The sequence below is a fragment of the Tursiops truncatus genome, chromosome 10 (genome assembly GCF_011762595.2).
Source record: "Tursiops truncatus isolate mTurTru1 chromosome 10, mTurTru1.mat.Y, whole genome shotgun sequence".
NCBI classification, from domain to species: domain Eukaryota; kingdom Metazoa; phylum Chordata; class Mammalia; order Artiodactyla; family Delphinidae; genus Tursiops; species Tursiops truncatus.
In genome coordinates, this window is record NC_047043.1 from 28,666,342 (window position 1) to 28,682,299 (window position 15,958).

At 38.6% G+C, this 15,958-nt stretch overlaps 2 protein-coding genes across 7 annotated transcripts in view; one reads left to right on the forward strand and one right to left on the reverse strand.

The window, feature by feature from the left end:
- Positions 1-6,605, reverse strand: part of SLC25A27 (solute carrier family 25 member 27) — a 29,956-nt gene extending 23,351 nt beyond the window's left edge. For all 5 annotated transcript variants that reach the window (XM_073810648.1, XM_004316107.4, XM_033864126.2 and 2 more), the window contains exons 1-3: positions 6,300-6,605; positions 3,590-3,781; positions 1,727-1,811 (exon numbers count right to left, since the gene is read on the reverse strand). In XM_073810648.1, coding sequence (XP_073666749.1) covers positions 1,727-1,811; positions 3,590-3,781; positions 6,300-6,405 — 383 coding nt within the window. In that variant the 5' untranslated portion in view covers positions 6,406-6,605. The remainder of the gene's footprint in view (positions 1-1,726; positions 1,812-3,589; positions 3,782-6,299) is intronic.
- A 189-nt stretch (positions 6,606-6,794) lies between these two features.
- Positions 6,795-15,958, forward strand: part of CYP39A1 (cytochrome P450 family 39 subfamily A member 1) — a 65,103-nt gene continuing 55,939 nt past the window's right edge. Inside the window, exons 1-4 of one of the 2 annotated variants that reach the window (XM_073810649.1) lie at positions 6,795-7,218; positions 10,417-10,552; positions 13,568-13,742; positions 15,257-15,406. In XM_073810649.1, the coding sequence (XP_073666750.1) occupies positions 7,042-7,218; positions 10,417-10,552; positions 13,568-13,742; positions 15,257-15,406 (638 nt within the window). In that variant the 5' untranslated portion in view covers positions 6,795-7,041. The remainder of the gene's footprint in view (positions 7,219-10,416; positions 10,553-13,567; positions 13,743-15,256; positions 15,407-15,958) is intronic. The other variant, XM_019950005.3, reaches the window with a different exon arrangement.

Consider the following 15,958-nt stretch of genomic DNA (forward strand, 5'->3'; position numbering starts at 1 on the left):
CTCCTCACAGCGATGGGTGCAGTATGTTACCACTGGTTTTTCTCTTTTCGAATCCCATAACCACACCTCCTGTGTGATTGTTACATGATTCTACTTATTTAGGCATCTGTGTCTATTACCGTGAGTCTAGTCAGGGACTATGTCGGAGGACCATGCCTTTTTCATCACTATATCCTCGGTACTAAGTATAGGACTGACACAGCATAATCACTCAGTAAAGACCCAGTGACTGAGTGAATTGTTCTGACTGGGTCAGAGGACACGGAGGCAATCCACCCTGAGAGCTGGCTTCGGTGACATGTTTCCTTTGAACTCCTTACCTAACCCTTTCTCATCTGGAAGAAATTACAGAATGCAAGAACTTCTTCATTCCTTCCCCAACTCTGGGAAAGCAACTAGTATAGCTTAAAACATTACAATTTTTCAAAAACAGCACCAAGAGATTTTGCCTGGAAGATGAAATTCTACTTATTGCCCTTTTCTTATAGTTGTGACTTGGATTTTTTTTTTTTCAGCCCAAAAAAGATATTGTAGGCATCTTTATATGTTCTTCATATAAAACCCATTCTTCAAATAGCTGTGTTATATCTCCCTGTATAAATGTCTCATAACTTATTTGACTACTTCCAAATTGCTAGTTATTTAAATTAAAAAATTTTGCTATTATCAACACTGCTACAGTCCATATCTTTGTGTGCATGTGTGTGTGAGAGAGACTCTATGCATAGGTACAAATATTTCTGAATGATTCTAATCATAAAGGAGGAGTTGCCAGGTCAAAGGACTACACATTTAAAAATTTTAACAGGTAAACTTTATGCTCCAAAAAGGTTATAGTAACTTACATTCCCCTTAACAGTTTAATGGCTAAAAGTGCTTATAATTAATTTCCCTGATTACTGGTGAGGTTTTTTACATTTTTACATGTAAATGTAAACATTTTTACATGTTTAATGAACACTTACATTCCTTCTTCTGTGAGTTGCCTGTTGATATCCTTTCTTGATTTTTCCTTTTATGTTCTTTATGTAGTTTTTATTGATCTACTGGAGTTCTGTGTATTTTACTTGTATTAACCTATTTTTCTCTGTTTCTATTTTAAATGTTATAAGCGATAGGCACTTACATTCATCATCTCATCTAATCTTACAAAAACAAAATCCTGGTTGTAGGTATTAACTTCCAGAGCAGAGAAAACTGAAGATAAAAAAGGTGAAGTAGTTTGCCCAGGCTACATGGAAATAGAGCAGGAATATGAGCCCATGTCTGTTTGACTCTAAAGCTTAGGGTTTCTCAGTAGAAAGAGGCATAAAGAAGGTGCTCCATAAGAATTCTTTTAATATTAAAATATTAAATAATATACACATAATTTTATATAGGTATATACATGTATGTTTGTATACAATATGCAGTAAATGTTCAATTATTTGGATTTTTATTGTAATTATTTATTATTTTAAGCCTATACCTTGAGGCAATTTTGGTACAAATGCACAATTTTATACAAATCTAATGGATAAATAGTAAAACCTTCCGGGCACTAGTATATTTTCTTTTTCTTTTTTAATTGAAGTATAGTTGATGTACAACATTAAAGAATTTACAGGTGTACAATATAGTGATTCATAATTTTTAAAGGTTAGGCTCCATTTATAGTTATTATAAAATATTGGCTATATTCCCTCTGTTGTACAATACAGTATATTATTTTCAAAACAAAACTTACCAAAGGGGATAATGCTTATCTTCACTTTTGCCAAACACAACTTCACGGAGATGTTCGTAAGTGACCATTCGACCTCCAGAGTACACTGTGCAAGACAGAGCATTGAAAGGGTGAATCTGGCCCTGTGTTTAATAAAATAAGAGGATGCTTTGACATGGCCTGGTCAACATCTCTAGCTGTGTCTTTCTCTGACACACCCTAGGCTTCGGACACCTGGTCTTGATGGTTCTCCAAATGGGCATGCCTTTTAAAACCTCAGGCCTTCTCCTGTGTTATCTGATCTTTCTTGAATGGCTTCTCCCTTTCCTGACTTGCTAACTCCTCCTATTCTTTCAATACTCAACTCAAAGAACATGTATTCCGTACCCTCTGACCTGGCCTCCAGTGTTCTAGGCTGTCATTGCACCTGCCATGCTTCTCTGATCCCCCAGAACTATCCAGGCATGTGTCTAATACGGCATTTATCATCTTGATTAGAAATTAACTTGATTTTCTTGTTCATCTTTCCATCAGACCATGAGCGTTTCAAGGCGGGTTTTGTGTCTTTTCATTATACTATATGCCCTAGTACAGAGCTTAGTACACAGCAGGCATTTTCACTCAATAAACATGCACAACTTCACTGGATAATTTATTATGTTAAGGTAATTTTTCAGTCAAGTGTCAAACATATGAAATGAATCTTAACTGTAAAACCACAGATGGTGGTCAACAAAATACAAATGAAAAGAAGTAAAACTCAAGACGATAATGGGAAGCAAGGAGAAACTATCAAAAAAAAAAAGAATGAAAAAGAAAAATTGTGAAAATCAGTACATGGTACTCATATAGAGAGCTTTTCTTGATATCTGAAGAAGTTTAATGAAGTATTTTAAGATATTCAAAAACATACAAAGCACCAAAACAATAACAGTCTAATCACACTTCTGGACAGTTCTTGGTGAATACACTCTAACCTGCTCATCTGGAGAACTGAAGCTTTAAAAACACAGAGCTGGTAAACATCAGTACTGGGCACTTTTCTGATCAAGGGTCCCTACGTATTTGAGGAATGATTATGATTAGAGAAGAAAAACGCCATACCCGTCCTATCTCCTTTTGAAGGCAAGTTTATTCTCCTGTCCACAAGCTGCAACTCAGCAACTCCTATCTATGTGAGTGCCCCTTTGGAAGCAGAGCAGAAGAGTGTTCTCATTGGCAGCAGTGTAATTTCGACTACTTTCCTTTCAGAGTGACTAAGGACCCACCTAGGTAGCCAGAGAACTGAGGAAAAAATCACCTGTGTTGCATTTACTCTATTGCCAAGGTTGGATTAGACAGTCATCCCTGTTCACTTTCAGATCAACCTGGCCTCTGACACATGGGACAGAGACTGGTGAGGCATTGCACTCAAATATAGTTTAATTTTCAAAGAATGTAAAAAAAATATTTTTAATTTTGTGTTTAAAGTTCCTCAAGTGGAAAAAAAATCAACTATTCATCTTTTTCTTTCTTAAACTTAAATAAAAAACATTTTTATTAGGAAGATTTTCAAGCATACAGAAGAGTAGAGAAAACTAATACAATTCCCTATATATCTATCATGGAGATTTATCAATTGCTAACATTTTCACCATATTTGCATCTTTTTTTTTTTTTGCTTAATTATTTTCAGTTACATTAGAGACATCATGACAGTTCATCCCTAAATACTTCTGTATGCATTTCTAAAACCCTAAGGCTATAATTCCTTAATAACCTTATATTCATTTATCATATTAGCAGAAGAAAACTAGCTGGCTTTTGAACACAGCTCAACAGGAAAGCAGAGGAGACAAACACAGAACTCGTGACAAACTCACCAGCTAGAATCAAGATAAATACCTATGTGTCTGTAAATGGCAGGTGTCACTCCTTGCCAGAGCTTTAGAAAGCCTTCCTCTTGGACAATCCCCAGGGCCGTGCGCACCATGCCCCTATAGGGAGCAGACTCTCTTGCACCGTCTCCCAACCGAGCAAGGGCAGCTTCTCCTTGTATTTGGAGTCGAGTTTTTGTGAGATCGAGGGGAAAGGTTGCTAACAACAACAACAAAAACAAAACGAGGGGGAAACCCATAACATTCAGAGAAACAAACAAAATTTTTTAAAAAATCACAGGACCCATATTTTAGTCAGCACAAGATGGGTGATTCTCAAATTTCAGAATACATCAGAATCAGCCAGGGAGGTTGTTAAAAATTACACATTTCCTAGCCCCACGCCTGTGGAGTCTCAGTAGGTTGATGGGGTTTAGACATCAGTTGATTCTTATACACTCCCAAATTTGAGAATCACTGTCCCAGAGCAGCCCCAGAGCACCAGAAAGAAAGCAAAAAGTGACAAGCCCTTGGGTTCTTTTTCAGTCAGAAATTTCAGTCCAAAACCTACTTTAGTCCTTAATGTTTGCCTTCCAATGTGAATAATTTCCAGTATCCATTGCCTGTGATGTGCCCTGGACTGCAACCATGATTAAGAGCCAATGTGACTTTTAGAATACTGTACTAGTTATGACAGGTTCTTAATAAATGCCAGATGAAGCTGAATTCTGTCATTTCGTGGGTGATGTTTGCATGTAGACGAATCACTGACCTGATGTCTGAGAAAGAGAAGATGCAACATAGGGTTTATCATGTCTTTTATATCAAAGGGTGGCAGGCTCAATATTCTTTCAATTAAGGAATATGTTGAGTTGGTTTTCCAGCACTGATGAGTTTTATGCATGGCTTCCTTACAAATACCACCTGTACTTGAAAAATTTTTCCCTAATGATTACATCTTGAATTAGAGATAGACCTCTCATCTGGAAACAGAGTGAAGCTAACTGGCTCACATAAGGAAGATCAAGCTCATAACTTTATACACACAATGATTCAGATAAGTTCATTAACATTAGTGACATTAAGTAAGTCTTTTCAGTGACCACCACCTGATACAAAACCATAGCTATGCCTTTTCCAAGAGAACACAGAGACGGGGGAAGAGAATATTCAGTCTTAACCACTGGTCTTTGGAAAAGTTAATTATCTTGCTGTTGGTTTTTCTAAAACACAAGTTGTGTGCACATAGAGAATTTAAGCAATCCTCTGTTGACATATGAAACCTGAAAAGTCTTAAGATATAGGCACCTCTATATTAGCATAGGTTATGCCTCTTAAAATCACTTTGGTTTTCTTGCTGGTTACTTAAATAATGCTTCAGGTTCTGATCCTAAATCATTTTGTACTCAAAACCATCTCATATTTTGATTCCCCTTCCCCCATTCAATTCTCCATGAAATTTTAACAGGAGGAATGTTCCTTTACAAAAGCCATTGGTCACAGGGGGAACATCAGGTTAAAAAAAACAAAACAAAACAAAACCGGAAACATACCTAATCATTTAGCAATCTGCTTTTAAAATCTGTTTAAGTTAATGAATTGTATTTCAGTAGAAACAATGAATAATAAAAATTCGCCATCAGCTTTGGGAGAAGAGAAAGAAAAACAAACAGAGGGTCCAAAGGGCAAGAGTGGAGGAGCACTAAGGGCAAACAACAGATCATGTTCTGCCTCTGCTGGAAATACAAAGTACACTCATTTTAGAACAGGACAAACTAACATTTACACATCCAAGCTATTCCTTTTTTTTTTTTTTTTTTTTAACGGGCAAGAAAATGAAAGGGTAATCTTAAAATGCACAGTGAAGGCAGGGAAAACACAGGCACTCTAGTCACAAAATTCTTGGAAGAAACACCACCTGTTCTTGCAAGGGCATCATAGTTCTGCTCTAGGTAGCCCCTTAAGTTTTCTCTGACTTGCTTATGCAGATGTAACTGTTCATCCTCTCTGCTCTTATGATACTTAATAACATCTTCATTATAATAAGTAGCATAATGTAATTGTCTGTCTCTGCATGTCTCCCCACCAGCCTGTAAGAAGGTCAGGGCTGGGTCTTCTGAACTCTATCTCTACTGTCTCCAGCACTGTCATAATACTGTTGCAATTAGCGGTTGCCTTGCCTTGGGTTTAACGTTTATATATTATTAACTTCTCAGAGTCCTGCAAGGTAAACACAGTATAGTTGAGTTCCACGCAAAGAGGTCAACTGGCAGATGCTGAGTGGATGCTCGGTAAGTGATGGGTAACGAACTTAAGTCCCACAGGTTGGGTTCACAACTTGGACCCAAAACACAACGATATAGTGAGGCTGCGTAAGAATATAAGTAACAGAGATGACCTCAATAAAGATGAAGAGTGGACTGGGTTTTAAAAAGGGCATCCTCACGAAAGAGAAAATGATCCCTATAGAGGAATGACAGCTCAGGAAGCTTCTAAACGGACACATTCAGGCGCAATAGCACACCCGAGGGAGACGAAATTGGAAGGAAGAGACCTTCGTGACCTCCAATCCCTCCTCCTTACAAGGTTGGCCTTGCCCCCACCCTGCCACACCTGCAGGACAGGTGTGGACCAAGAGGGCTGCATCCACCCAGAAACGAAGCCACCCGCCCGGTCCCCCACCCCCGCGCGACCCCTCGACGACTCGCGGGGGAGGCCCAGGCTGGACGGCCGGGTACCTAGCTCGGCCACGGTGGCCGCGCAGCCCGACAGGAGGAACTTGCTCGCGCGGGGCCATCTCTGGGCGAGCGGCGAGAGCCTCTCCTCATCCTCCGGAGTCGACATTCAGCAGCAGCACGGGAGGACGATACGCCCCTTCTGGCCCGCGCCCCGCGCCGCGGCTGGCCTGCCACCTGGCCAGAGCGGCTCCTCCTCAACCGGCGATCGGCGGGGCGGGGACCATTTGCCTTGCTCGACTCCGCCAGATGGGCCCACCGAACCTGCACCCTCTCCCTAGCAGCCTCGGGCTTGAGCAGCCCAGTGGGGTGAATTCGGAAAACAACGCGAAGCCCGCGAGGCTTCTGGGAAATGTAGTCTGCGTGGCTCCGCCCCTCCTGGACCGAGTTCTCTGATTGGTCGCGGACGAGCCGCCCGCCGCGCCACCAGCCCCGGTCTCCATGGCAACAGCGCCACTTCTCTTCCTCCACCCCCTGCGCCCACACGAGCAGGATCCAGCCCCTTCCTTCCGTCCCGCGTGGCCAGAACTTGAAAGAAAAGTGGACGTAGGAGGGAGTGATGATGCAAAAGTTACCCAAAAATTGGGGCGGGGAAAGGAGGCTACACTTAGGAAGGCGAACAAGCTGCAAAAGGAAAAGCGGAAAGTTGGGAGGTCGGGAGGGTGCCCTGTTCTGGGGGAAGGAGCAAGTACCACAGCAGCGAGACTTTTCCCTTCTCTGATTCAGGAAGGTGCTAGACAAAAACATGGAATTCATTTCCCCAACAGTGGTTATAATCTTAGGTTGTGTTGCTCTTTTATTATTTCTTCAGCGGAAGAACTTGCGTGGACCCCCGTGCATAGGGGGCTGGATTCCTTGGATTGGAGCTGGATTTGAGTTTGGAAAAACCCCTCTAGAATTTATAGAGAAAGCAAGAATCAAGGTATGTGACCTTAGCAGGTGGGGTTTCCGGAAGAGGTAATGTTTTCTTTTTTATTTTCTTTCATTGTATCTCAAGTGCAATGTTAGAACATGGGGAACCTACCTGCTGACCACAATTAAACGATCTAGCCACTTATGAATTCCTCAACGATCAACAACTGTGTCTTATGCAAGGTTTTTCGAAAGAAACAGATTTTCATCAGTTATAAAGTACAAGGCAGCTTGTAATTGCCTTTTTGGAAGTAGAGATTAAAAGTGCTAGTTACTTCATCGTAGCTAAAAAATCCTAAGTGTATACATATTAACTAAATGCTTGCAGTAATTGGGAAGACAGAAGCGTAATACAAGTAATTTCAATTTGCTTAATAAATTCGTATCCAGATCAAGAGTTAACACCAGGCTATTGTAAAAACTGCTTGCAAATTCGGTCTTTACAAACATAGTGGGCACTATATTTTCAGCTGGTGTTATTTGGTGATAACATTTTCACTGTCCACTAAGGATATTAGTAATTGTTGTTGCAGCACATATTTTTGTCTTTAAAATAGCTTTCAAATATATCTTTCAAAAATAGTACATAGGTTACTGCTTTTTTTTTCTTTATTTCAATGGACATTCTTGTGTGTATGCTCCTGTGTGTGTTTGTACTTTGCACTTACCTGATTGTTTCATCACAATGACTTCCTAAAAGTGAAATTGCCCAAAGGGCATTAAATTGTTTATATTATTGTGTTACTCTTGCAAAAGGATGTACAAATCCTTTTTCCTTTTCTTTTCCTTTTTCTTTTCCTTTGAGTGTAGGGGATTTGCCTCGCTCTTCATATCCTGGACCACACTAAGTACCATAATTCTTGTTAGTCTAATAGATGAAAAATAATATCTTTTTTTTTAGAAGTCTCTAACCATTCTTTATTTTTCAATACTCACACAATTTATACTCAAGATTGTATTTTTGAAAATCTTAGGGAAAAATACTATCTTTTAAAGAAATACTTCTTTGTCTCCCATAGCCTTCCTTAGGTATATGATTTTGATAAGTCTTAAGGAATGTTTCTAAAAGCTTGTCTCAGAAGGTCAAGTAAGGTCACAAAGATTATTCTGTTTTCTTCTAAAAGGTTTATGGTTTTGCATTTAACATTTAGGTCTATGATCCACTTAGAGTTAGTTTTCTTGTAAGGTCTACGTAAGGGTTGAGTTTCAGTTGGACCTCTGGATGTCCAATTGTTCTAGTATAATTTCTTGAAGGACTTTCCTTTCCTCATTGAGTTGCCTTTGCAGCTTTTCAAAGATTAACTGACCGTATATGTGTAGATCTATGTCTAGCCTTTCTATCCTATTCCATTGATTTGTATGTCCACTCCTTTGTTAACACTGCACTATCTTAAATACTACAGCTTTATAGTAAATCTTTAAATCAGGTAGTGAAAGTTCATGGTTTTTTGTCATTGATGTGGCATTCAAGATTATTTGCATTTTAATATAAATTTTAGAGTTGGCTTGCCAATATCTATAATAAAGACTGTTGGAAGAATGTTTGGAAGTTTGTTAAGTCTATGGAAAAATTGAGGGAGAATTGACTTTTTAATGATATTTTGCCTTCTAATCTATGAACTTCCTCTATGAACTACCTCTCCCGTTTATTTAGCTATATAATTTCTTTTAGAAATATTCTGTAGTTTTCAGTGATGGGGTCTTGCCTGTGATTGTTAATTATTTTCTGAAATATTTTATATTCTTGAGGCTATTGTAGATACAATTGTTTTCACTTTTGTTTTCCAGTGGTATCCCTCTGGCACATAAAAGACACAATTGTTTTTGTATATTAACTTTGTATCCTGTGATCTTGCCAAATTCACTTATTAGTTCCAATAGTTACTTTGTAGATTTCTTAGGATTTTTATACATACACAATATGTCCTACAAACAGATAAATTTATTTCCTGTTTTCTGATCTTTATGCCTTTTATTTCTTTTTTCTTGCATAAATAAAGAGGGACTTCTAATATATTGTTGAATAAAGTGGTGTGCATAGACAAGCTTGTCTTCTTCCTAATATTCGGGGAAAAGTGTTCAATGTTTCACCATTAAATTTCTTATTATCTGTAGATTTTTTCACAGGTGGCTATTTCAGTCCTGACCTTGATCGATACTCAGAATTCACAGATGCCACAGGGAAATAAATGATGACCTATTGTCTGTTCACTTCTACACACTTCTCTGTGGAGTTTTAGTCCATTTAGTTCTTATTGTTTCCCCAACTCTCTGACGCCTTTAAAAATATGATCTTTGTTATCTATCCCTCTTTTCTCTCATCCTACACAGAAACAGAAGCATCTGCATGTTTTAAAAGCTGCAAAATATTCCCTGAATCATTTCACTTAAACAGTCACCTAATGATTGACATGGTTTGTTTTCCATATTTTACTATTGTAAATAATGTAGCAACAAATGTCATTTCTATGTGTGCAAGTATATCTGTGGAGTAAATTATCAGATTCAAAGTGTAAATGTATTTTTTAATTTAATTTTTATTTTATATTAGAGTATAGTTAATTTACAATGTTGTGTTGGTTTCAGGTGTACAGCAAAGTGATTCAGTTATACATATGCATATATCCATTCTTTTTCAGATTCTTTTCCCATATAGGTTATTACAGATTATTGAGAATACATTTGCAACTTAGAGGGAAATGGGAAACTTTGTGAGTGTTTTGAGCAGAGGAGTGATGTGATGTGATTTAAATTTTAAAGGGTCATTTTGGGCACTCTGTTAAAAACAGGAACATAAAACTAAAAGAACATAAAACATAAAACTAAAAGAACAAAGTTCAACCATAGGTTGTTTCTAACCCTCCTGATAATCTTGAAAACAGGGCTCAAATATCACAGTGTTTGATATAATTTCCAATCATTATTTCTAATTATTATTTCTACTACCAGAAAGGAAGGTACAAGCAAATAATAACACTATCAAAAGGAAGGTTAAATATTACAACAGAATAAATTAGGATTTTTATAATTTAGATTTTGCTCAGTCAAAATTTATAATTATTATATATAATCATAATAGTTTTTATCTTGACCGTGAATTCAGCATTGGGGCTCTTGAGGAACACTGTCTGAAGCATAACCATGGTCCAGTAACTTATTTATTAGAAACGCTTACTAATATGGTCTGTATTTATGTGTTTTCTTTCAGTATGGACCGATATTTACAATCGTTGCTCTGGGCACCCGAATGACCTTTGTTACTGAAGAAGAGGGAATTAATGTGTTTCTAAAATCCAAAGAAGTAAATTTTGAACTAGCAGTGCAAAATCCCGTCTATCGTACAGGTAAACAGTATTTTCAGATAGTTCATTTGAAATGCAACATGGAATCCAAGAGCAGTTTTAGGTAACAATCACATCTTCACTCCTCTATCAAGAATGAGGCAGGCCCATTATTCTGTTCTTTAGAGTAGGGATAGAAAAGAGTATGTGATGAATTTAGCCCATGTAGAACAAATTATTAGCAACCTAAAACATTTGGATATCCATTAGCTATGTGTAAGAGGTGAGGTCACCTCACTGATGTTTACTTGGGAAAATATTGGCATCTGCAGCCTGTTGCAGCTCCCAAACTGTCACTAACTCTGCTCTGCCGCTGTGTATACAATGTTATACAGGCTGTAGCTCTTGGCTTTATCTCATGTTGCTACTCTGCTCCTTGAAAGTAGAACTGCACTGCTTAGTAAGCCCTTTACTATGGCATTTCCTGTCATAGTCCACAGGGTTATTGAGGTAAGTGGGGCTCAGCTTCATATAATTGGTGCCCTTTCTTTCCCCATCCTCAGAGACTGCTGGACTGAATTTGTCAGCACGCTTCCAGTGTGACTGTCTGCCTTTCTTTCTTTCTTTTCTTTTTTTTTTAAAATAAATTTATTTATTTTATTTGTTTTATTTTTGGCTGCGTTGGGTCTTCGTTGCTGTGTGTGGGGTTTTCTCTAGCTGCGGCGAGTGGGGGCCACTCTTCGTTGCGGTGCACGGGCTTCTCATTGTGGTGGCTTCTCTTGTTGCAGAGCACGGGCTCTAGGCACACGGGCTCAGCAGTTGTGGCTCACGGGCTCTAGAGTGCAGGCCCAGTAGTTGTGGCGCATGGGCTTAGCTGCTCTGTGGCATGTGGGATCTTCCTGGACCAGGGCTCGAACCCATGTCCCCTGCATTGGCAAGCAAACTCAACCACTGCGCCACCAGGGAAGCCCGTGTCTGCCTTTATTTCTTCCCAGGCTGCAGACATACATGCTGAGGCCATTTGTCCTCCCAAGAATGCAGAGCTGGTTCATTTTGTGCCTGGTTCTTTTCTCTGCTTTCACAATGTCTGTGCTTGCTTCTACCATCTTTTTTCTCCTTGCTTCCCTTTTTGCATCTTTCTTAGGTTCATTTTCATATAGCTTCTTCTTATGCGTTTCTTGCCATTAAGACAAAAAAGTTTGTTTTCAAGGCTGTCAGTTGATCAGTAGCGTGATGATTGTTTCTTGTTGCTTGTATGAAAAAATCACAACATGCTGGGTCCAGTTTTTTGACCCTTTAATGCTTCTTGATATTTAGACTATGGAATTCCAGATTAAAGAAATACAAATATTTTGAAGACTCTTGATCTGTAAATTCACATATTCCTTGAGAAAAATATACCCACTTACTCACCTATCATAGGTGTATTGAAGTGATCACGTTTTTTCACTTCTGCCTCCCCTGGGGACTTGCATGCTTAAATATTTCTATTTAACAGATGAAATATCTTAATATTTACTCTTGAGCCAGCTTCCCATTCCTTTCAATTATTCCCCTACCACGGAGACAATGCATGCTCAGGAAGTCCACAAATTATTTTTCATTAACTTATACAAAATGTATCCTACATGTAATAGGATGATGAAATATAAAATTAAAAATTAGTTTTTGGAAAACTTACTTTGAAGACAATAAAAGAGGATTAAAGAAAAATATAAAGGAATAGTGTAATGAGTTTAAAAATTCATACACTTAGCACCCAACCAGACCAGGTGTGAGTATCAGGAAAGGAGCGTGAACACTAAGATAAAGGAAACAGTGGGGCTAAAGCTATTGGGGTTAGTTTAGGAAAGCCCTGCTGGTGGAGGTGATATTCAAGAAGACACTTGAAGGAGAGAAGAAGTTAGCAGAAGAAATGTATGGCTTGTAGGTGGGGGGGGGGGGTGATAGGGGTGGGAGGGTGAGATCAGTCAAGTAGAGAACATTCTGAGCAGATAGAAGAGCTCATGAAAACGCTGAGATGTATAAAAGAGTGTGTGTTTTCAGTATACCTGGGATTTATGTTTGGAGGGAGAAAGGGCTAGCAATGTGATTGTAGAGCTGGAAAGAGGGTAGACGCCTTGTAAACTTTGTTAAGGATAGGAAGCCAATGAAAAGTTTTAAACATGGAAATAAAATCACTAGATGTGTGTTTCCCAGAGGCTTCCTTAATCACCCCCATACAAATCATCCCTTAAGGTGAATTACCCTACGGACTTTCACTATCTCACAGTCTATGTTGGATCTTCACTTACTTTTATTTGCAGGAGGTGATTCTATGTATTAGGTGAATTTTGGCTCTAGTCTCTGCTGATCAAGGAATAGAGAGGGAGGTCTATTGACTGTTTGCTTCAAGAATTGGTTGCATAATTCAAAGAGTCATGTACCACAATGTTCATTGCAGCTCTATTTACAAGAGCCAGGACATGGAAGCAACCTAAGTGTCCATCGACAGATGAATGGATAAAGAAGATGTGGCACATATATACAATGGAATATTACTCAGCCATAAAAAGAAATGAAATTGAGTTATTCGTAGTGAGGTGGATGGACCTAGAGTCTGTCATACAGAGTGAAGTAAGTCAGAAAGAGAAAAACAAATACCATATGCTAACACATATATATGGAATTTATTTAAAAAAATGGTTCTGAAGAACCTAGGGGCAGGATAGGAATAAAGACGCAGATGTAGAGAATGGACTTGAGGATGCGGGGAGAGGGAAGGGTAAGCTGGGATGAAGTGAGAGAGTGGCATGGACATATACACACTACCAAATGTAAAATAGATAGCTAGTGGGAAGCAGCTGCATAACACAGGGAGATCAGCTCCGTGCTTTGTGACCACCTAGAGGGGTGAGATAGGGAGGGTGGGAGGGAGACGCAAGAGGGATGGGGTATGGAGATATATGTATACGTATAGCTGATTCAATTTATTATACAGCAGAAACTAACACAACATTGTAAAGCAATTATACTCCAATAAAGATGTTAAAAAAAAAAGTGGTTGCTTCTTTTGAAAAGTGTTTTCTCTGTTTATAGCATCAATCCCAAAGAATATCTTTTTAAAACTGCATGAGAAACTTTATATCATGGTGAAAGGGAAAATGGGAACTTTCAACCTATATCGATTCACTGGACAACTGACTGAAGAATTACACAAACAGCTGGAGAATTTAGGCCCTCATGGGACCATGGACCTGAACAACTTAGTGAGGTAAATAGATGCCTTATTATTTAATTTTGTTTTTTATTTTTTTGGAATAAAAAAATTTGAAGCCTATACATTGGACTTCACAAATTTTCTGGTGGATTAATGACGTCTGTCTAGCTAGGCGATTAAAAGATGCTATTAATCTTTTAAATTCTGATTAATGGGCAGTTTTCAGTTAGCATTTCAATTTGAAGGTAAGCAAATAGACCAATAGAATCATTTTAACACGTTTTAATAATAATTTCTCCCTAGTCATTCCTTATAATTTTGTATGCGCTACATGGATTTTCCTCATGTAATTGTCATGCATCCAATTTTGATAAAACATTCAGTGCAATTTGTGATCATTAGAAGAAGAGGACATTGAGAGGAGAGGGAAGAGGATAGAATCAGAAAGTAGATGACAAGGGTCCAGGAGATGTCTGTGAGACTTGACAAGGTGGCTGAGGGAAAGCCACCCTGAGCCTCGGTACTGAGCCCAGGTCCTCTGAGAGGGGAGGTACTGAGAGGCAAACAAGACAGGAGAGGACAGTGGGGGGAACCACGTAGCACCCAGCCATGTTCTGGAGCTTTCTGGCAAACGTAAGGGCTTAGCAGGGAGCTGTGAGAAGAATTCCCCACACGCGCAGGGCGATTTGGTAAACCGAAGTTACCCATGAGGCACTTTTCCATCTCAGTGGGATGCTGGAGGCATGACCAACCATCCAGACTCAGAAATACAGCAACATCGAATAGTTTGTTAGGGTTCCAGAAAGAGAGAGAGGAAAAGTAAAAACAAAAACAAGCAACCAATCAACCAAACTTTTAACACGCCCAATATCTACAACAAAACAAAGCAAATTCTTGAATGACTTTGAAACTTGGAGGGAAAGGAGATCCTGAGAAATTTCTGTGAGGAAATGATGGTGAATAAAAATGGAATAAACAGTACTTAGTGTTACTAACCTGGGGCATATTAACAATCTCTGATATTCCCTTATTTAAGGACCCCACAGAAATAATTTTATTCACCTGAGGGAAAACTTGCTGATGATAGATACTATATTTCAGTCTTTCGGTATAGTTCAAAGTTATAGGATCCTGGGAGATACTAGGAATTTGGTGACTGATATTGCCCTTGATTCTTCGTTTGGTTATTTTTGGCTGCTGTCTAAAGGTACGAACTGTATCTCAGTTATCGTTATTATTTGCTAAATAAATGCTTGTTGAAATCATATTGAATCGAGCTCTTTCTGTGTGTCATCTCACATTTGTCAGGATCTAACAATACTTGCTTAGAAAGCATTTGAAAATCTTCAGATAAATAAGACCACAATTTCAGTTACCCCTAAGTTATCTTGAGCACAGAAAGCAAATATTAAAACCTCTTAAGAATGACTTCCCCCCCCCAAAAAAAATATATCACATATGATTGTCTACCCCTAATATATAGCTATTCAATAATGCCTTCTTTTGTAACCTATGCTTTTCTTCTGTGGTCATTGGTTCTGACGTTTTATGTGTTTCTATCTTTGTAGGCATTTCCTTTACCCGGTCACAGTGAACGTGCTCTTTAAAAAAGGTCTGTTTCCCACAAATGAGAGGAAAATCAGGGAGTTCCATCAGCACTTTCAAGCTTATGATGAAGGTTTTGAATATGGGTCCCAGTTGCCAGAATGTCTCCTCAGGTAGAGAGTTGTTTCCTATGTTAATTCCCCGATCAAGCTCTTCTCAGCTATTCATACATTTCTCTCCTTTCTTTGTTCTAAGTAGCTATAACAGCAGTTTAAGTGGAAGAGACAGAAGCTATTTCTTAAGACCAGTTTGTGTGTGTGTGTGTGTGTGTGTGTGTGTGAATTGAGGGAGGAACTGAAGAGAGATGGATGATTTCCTCTTATTCTCATTTTGAGGAACAAAAACAAGAAGGAGAGGGGAGAATATGAGAATGAAATGCAGAATCTATTTTGAGGCCTTTTATGCCATTTACAACTTATTATTATCACAGTCATTGCTACATCATCAAGTGTGACCCGTGTCAGAATCCGAAGTCCTTATTCTCCCTGAGGCAGAAGTAGGTGTGGTCAAATGTATTTCTCACAGTTGGCTCAGATAAAAGTTTATAAAACGGTTTGATTGCAAAGTAACACATGATATTTTAGTTTCTTGGCAGTTGGTCTGAAATGATGACTGGTCAGAAAAGATTAAAAAGCTTTTAGTCAGTTTGCTTTGCCTCACTTAAC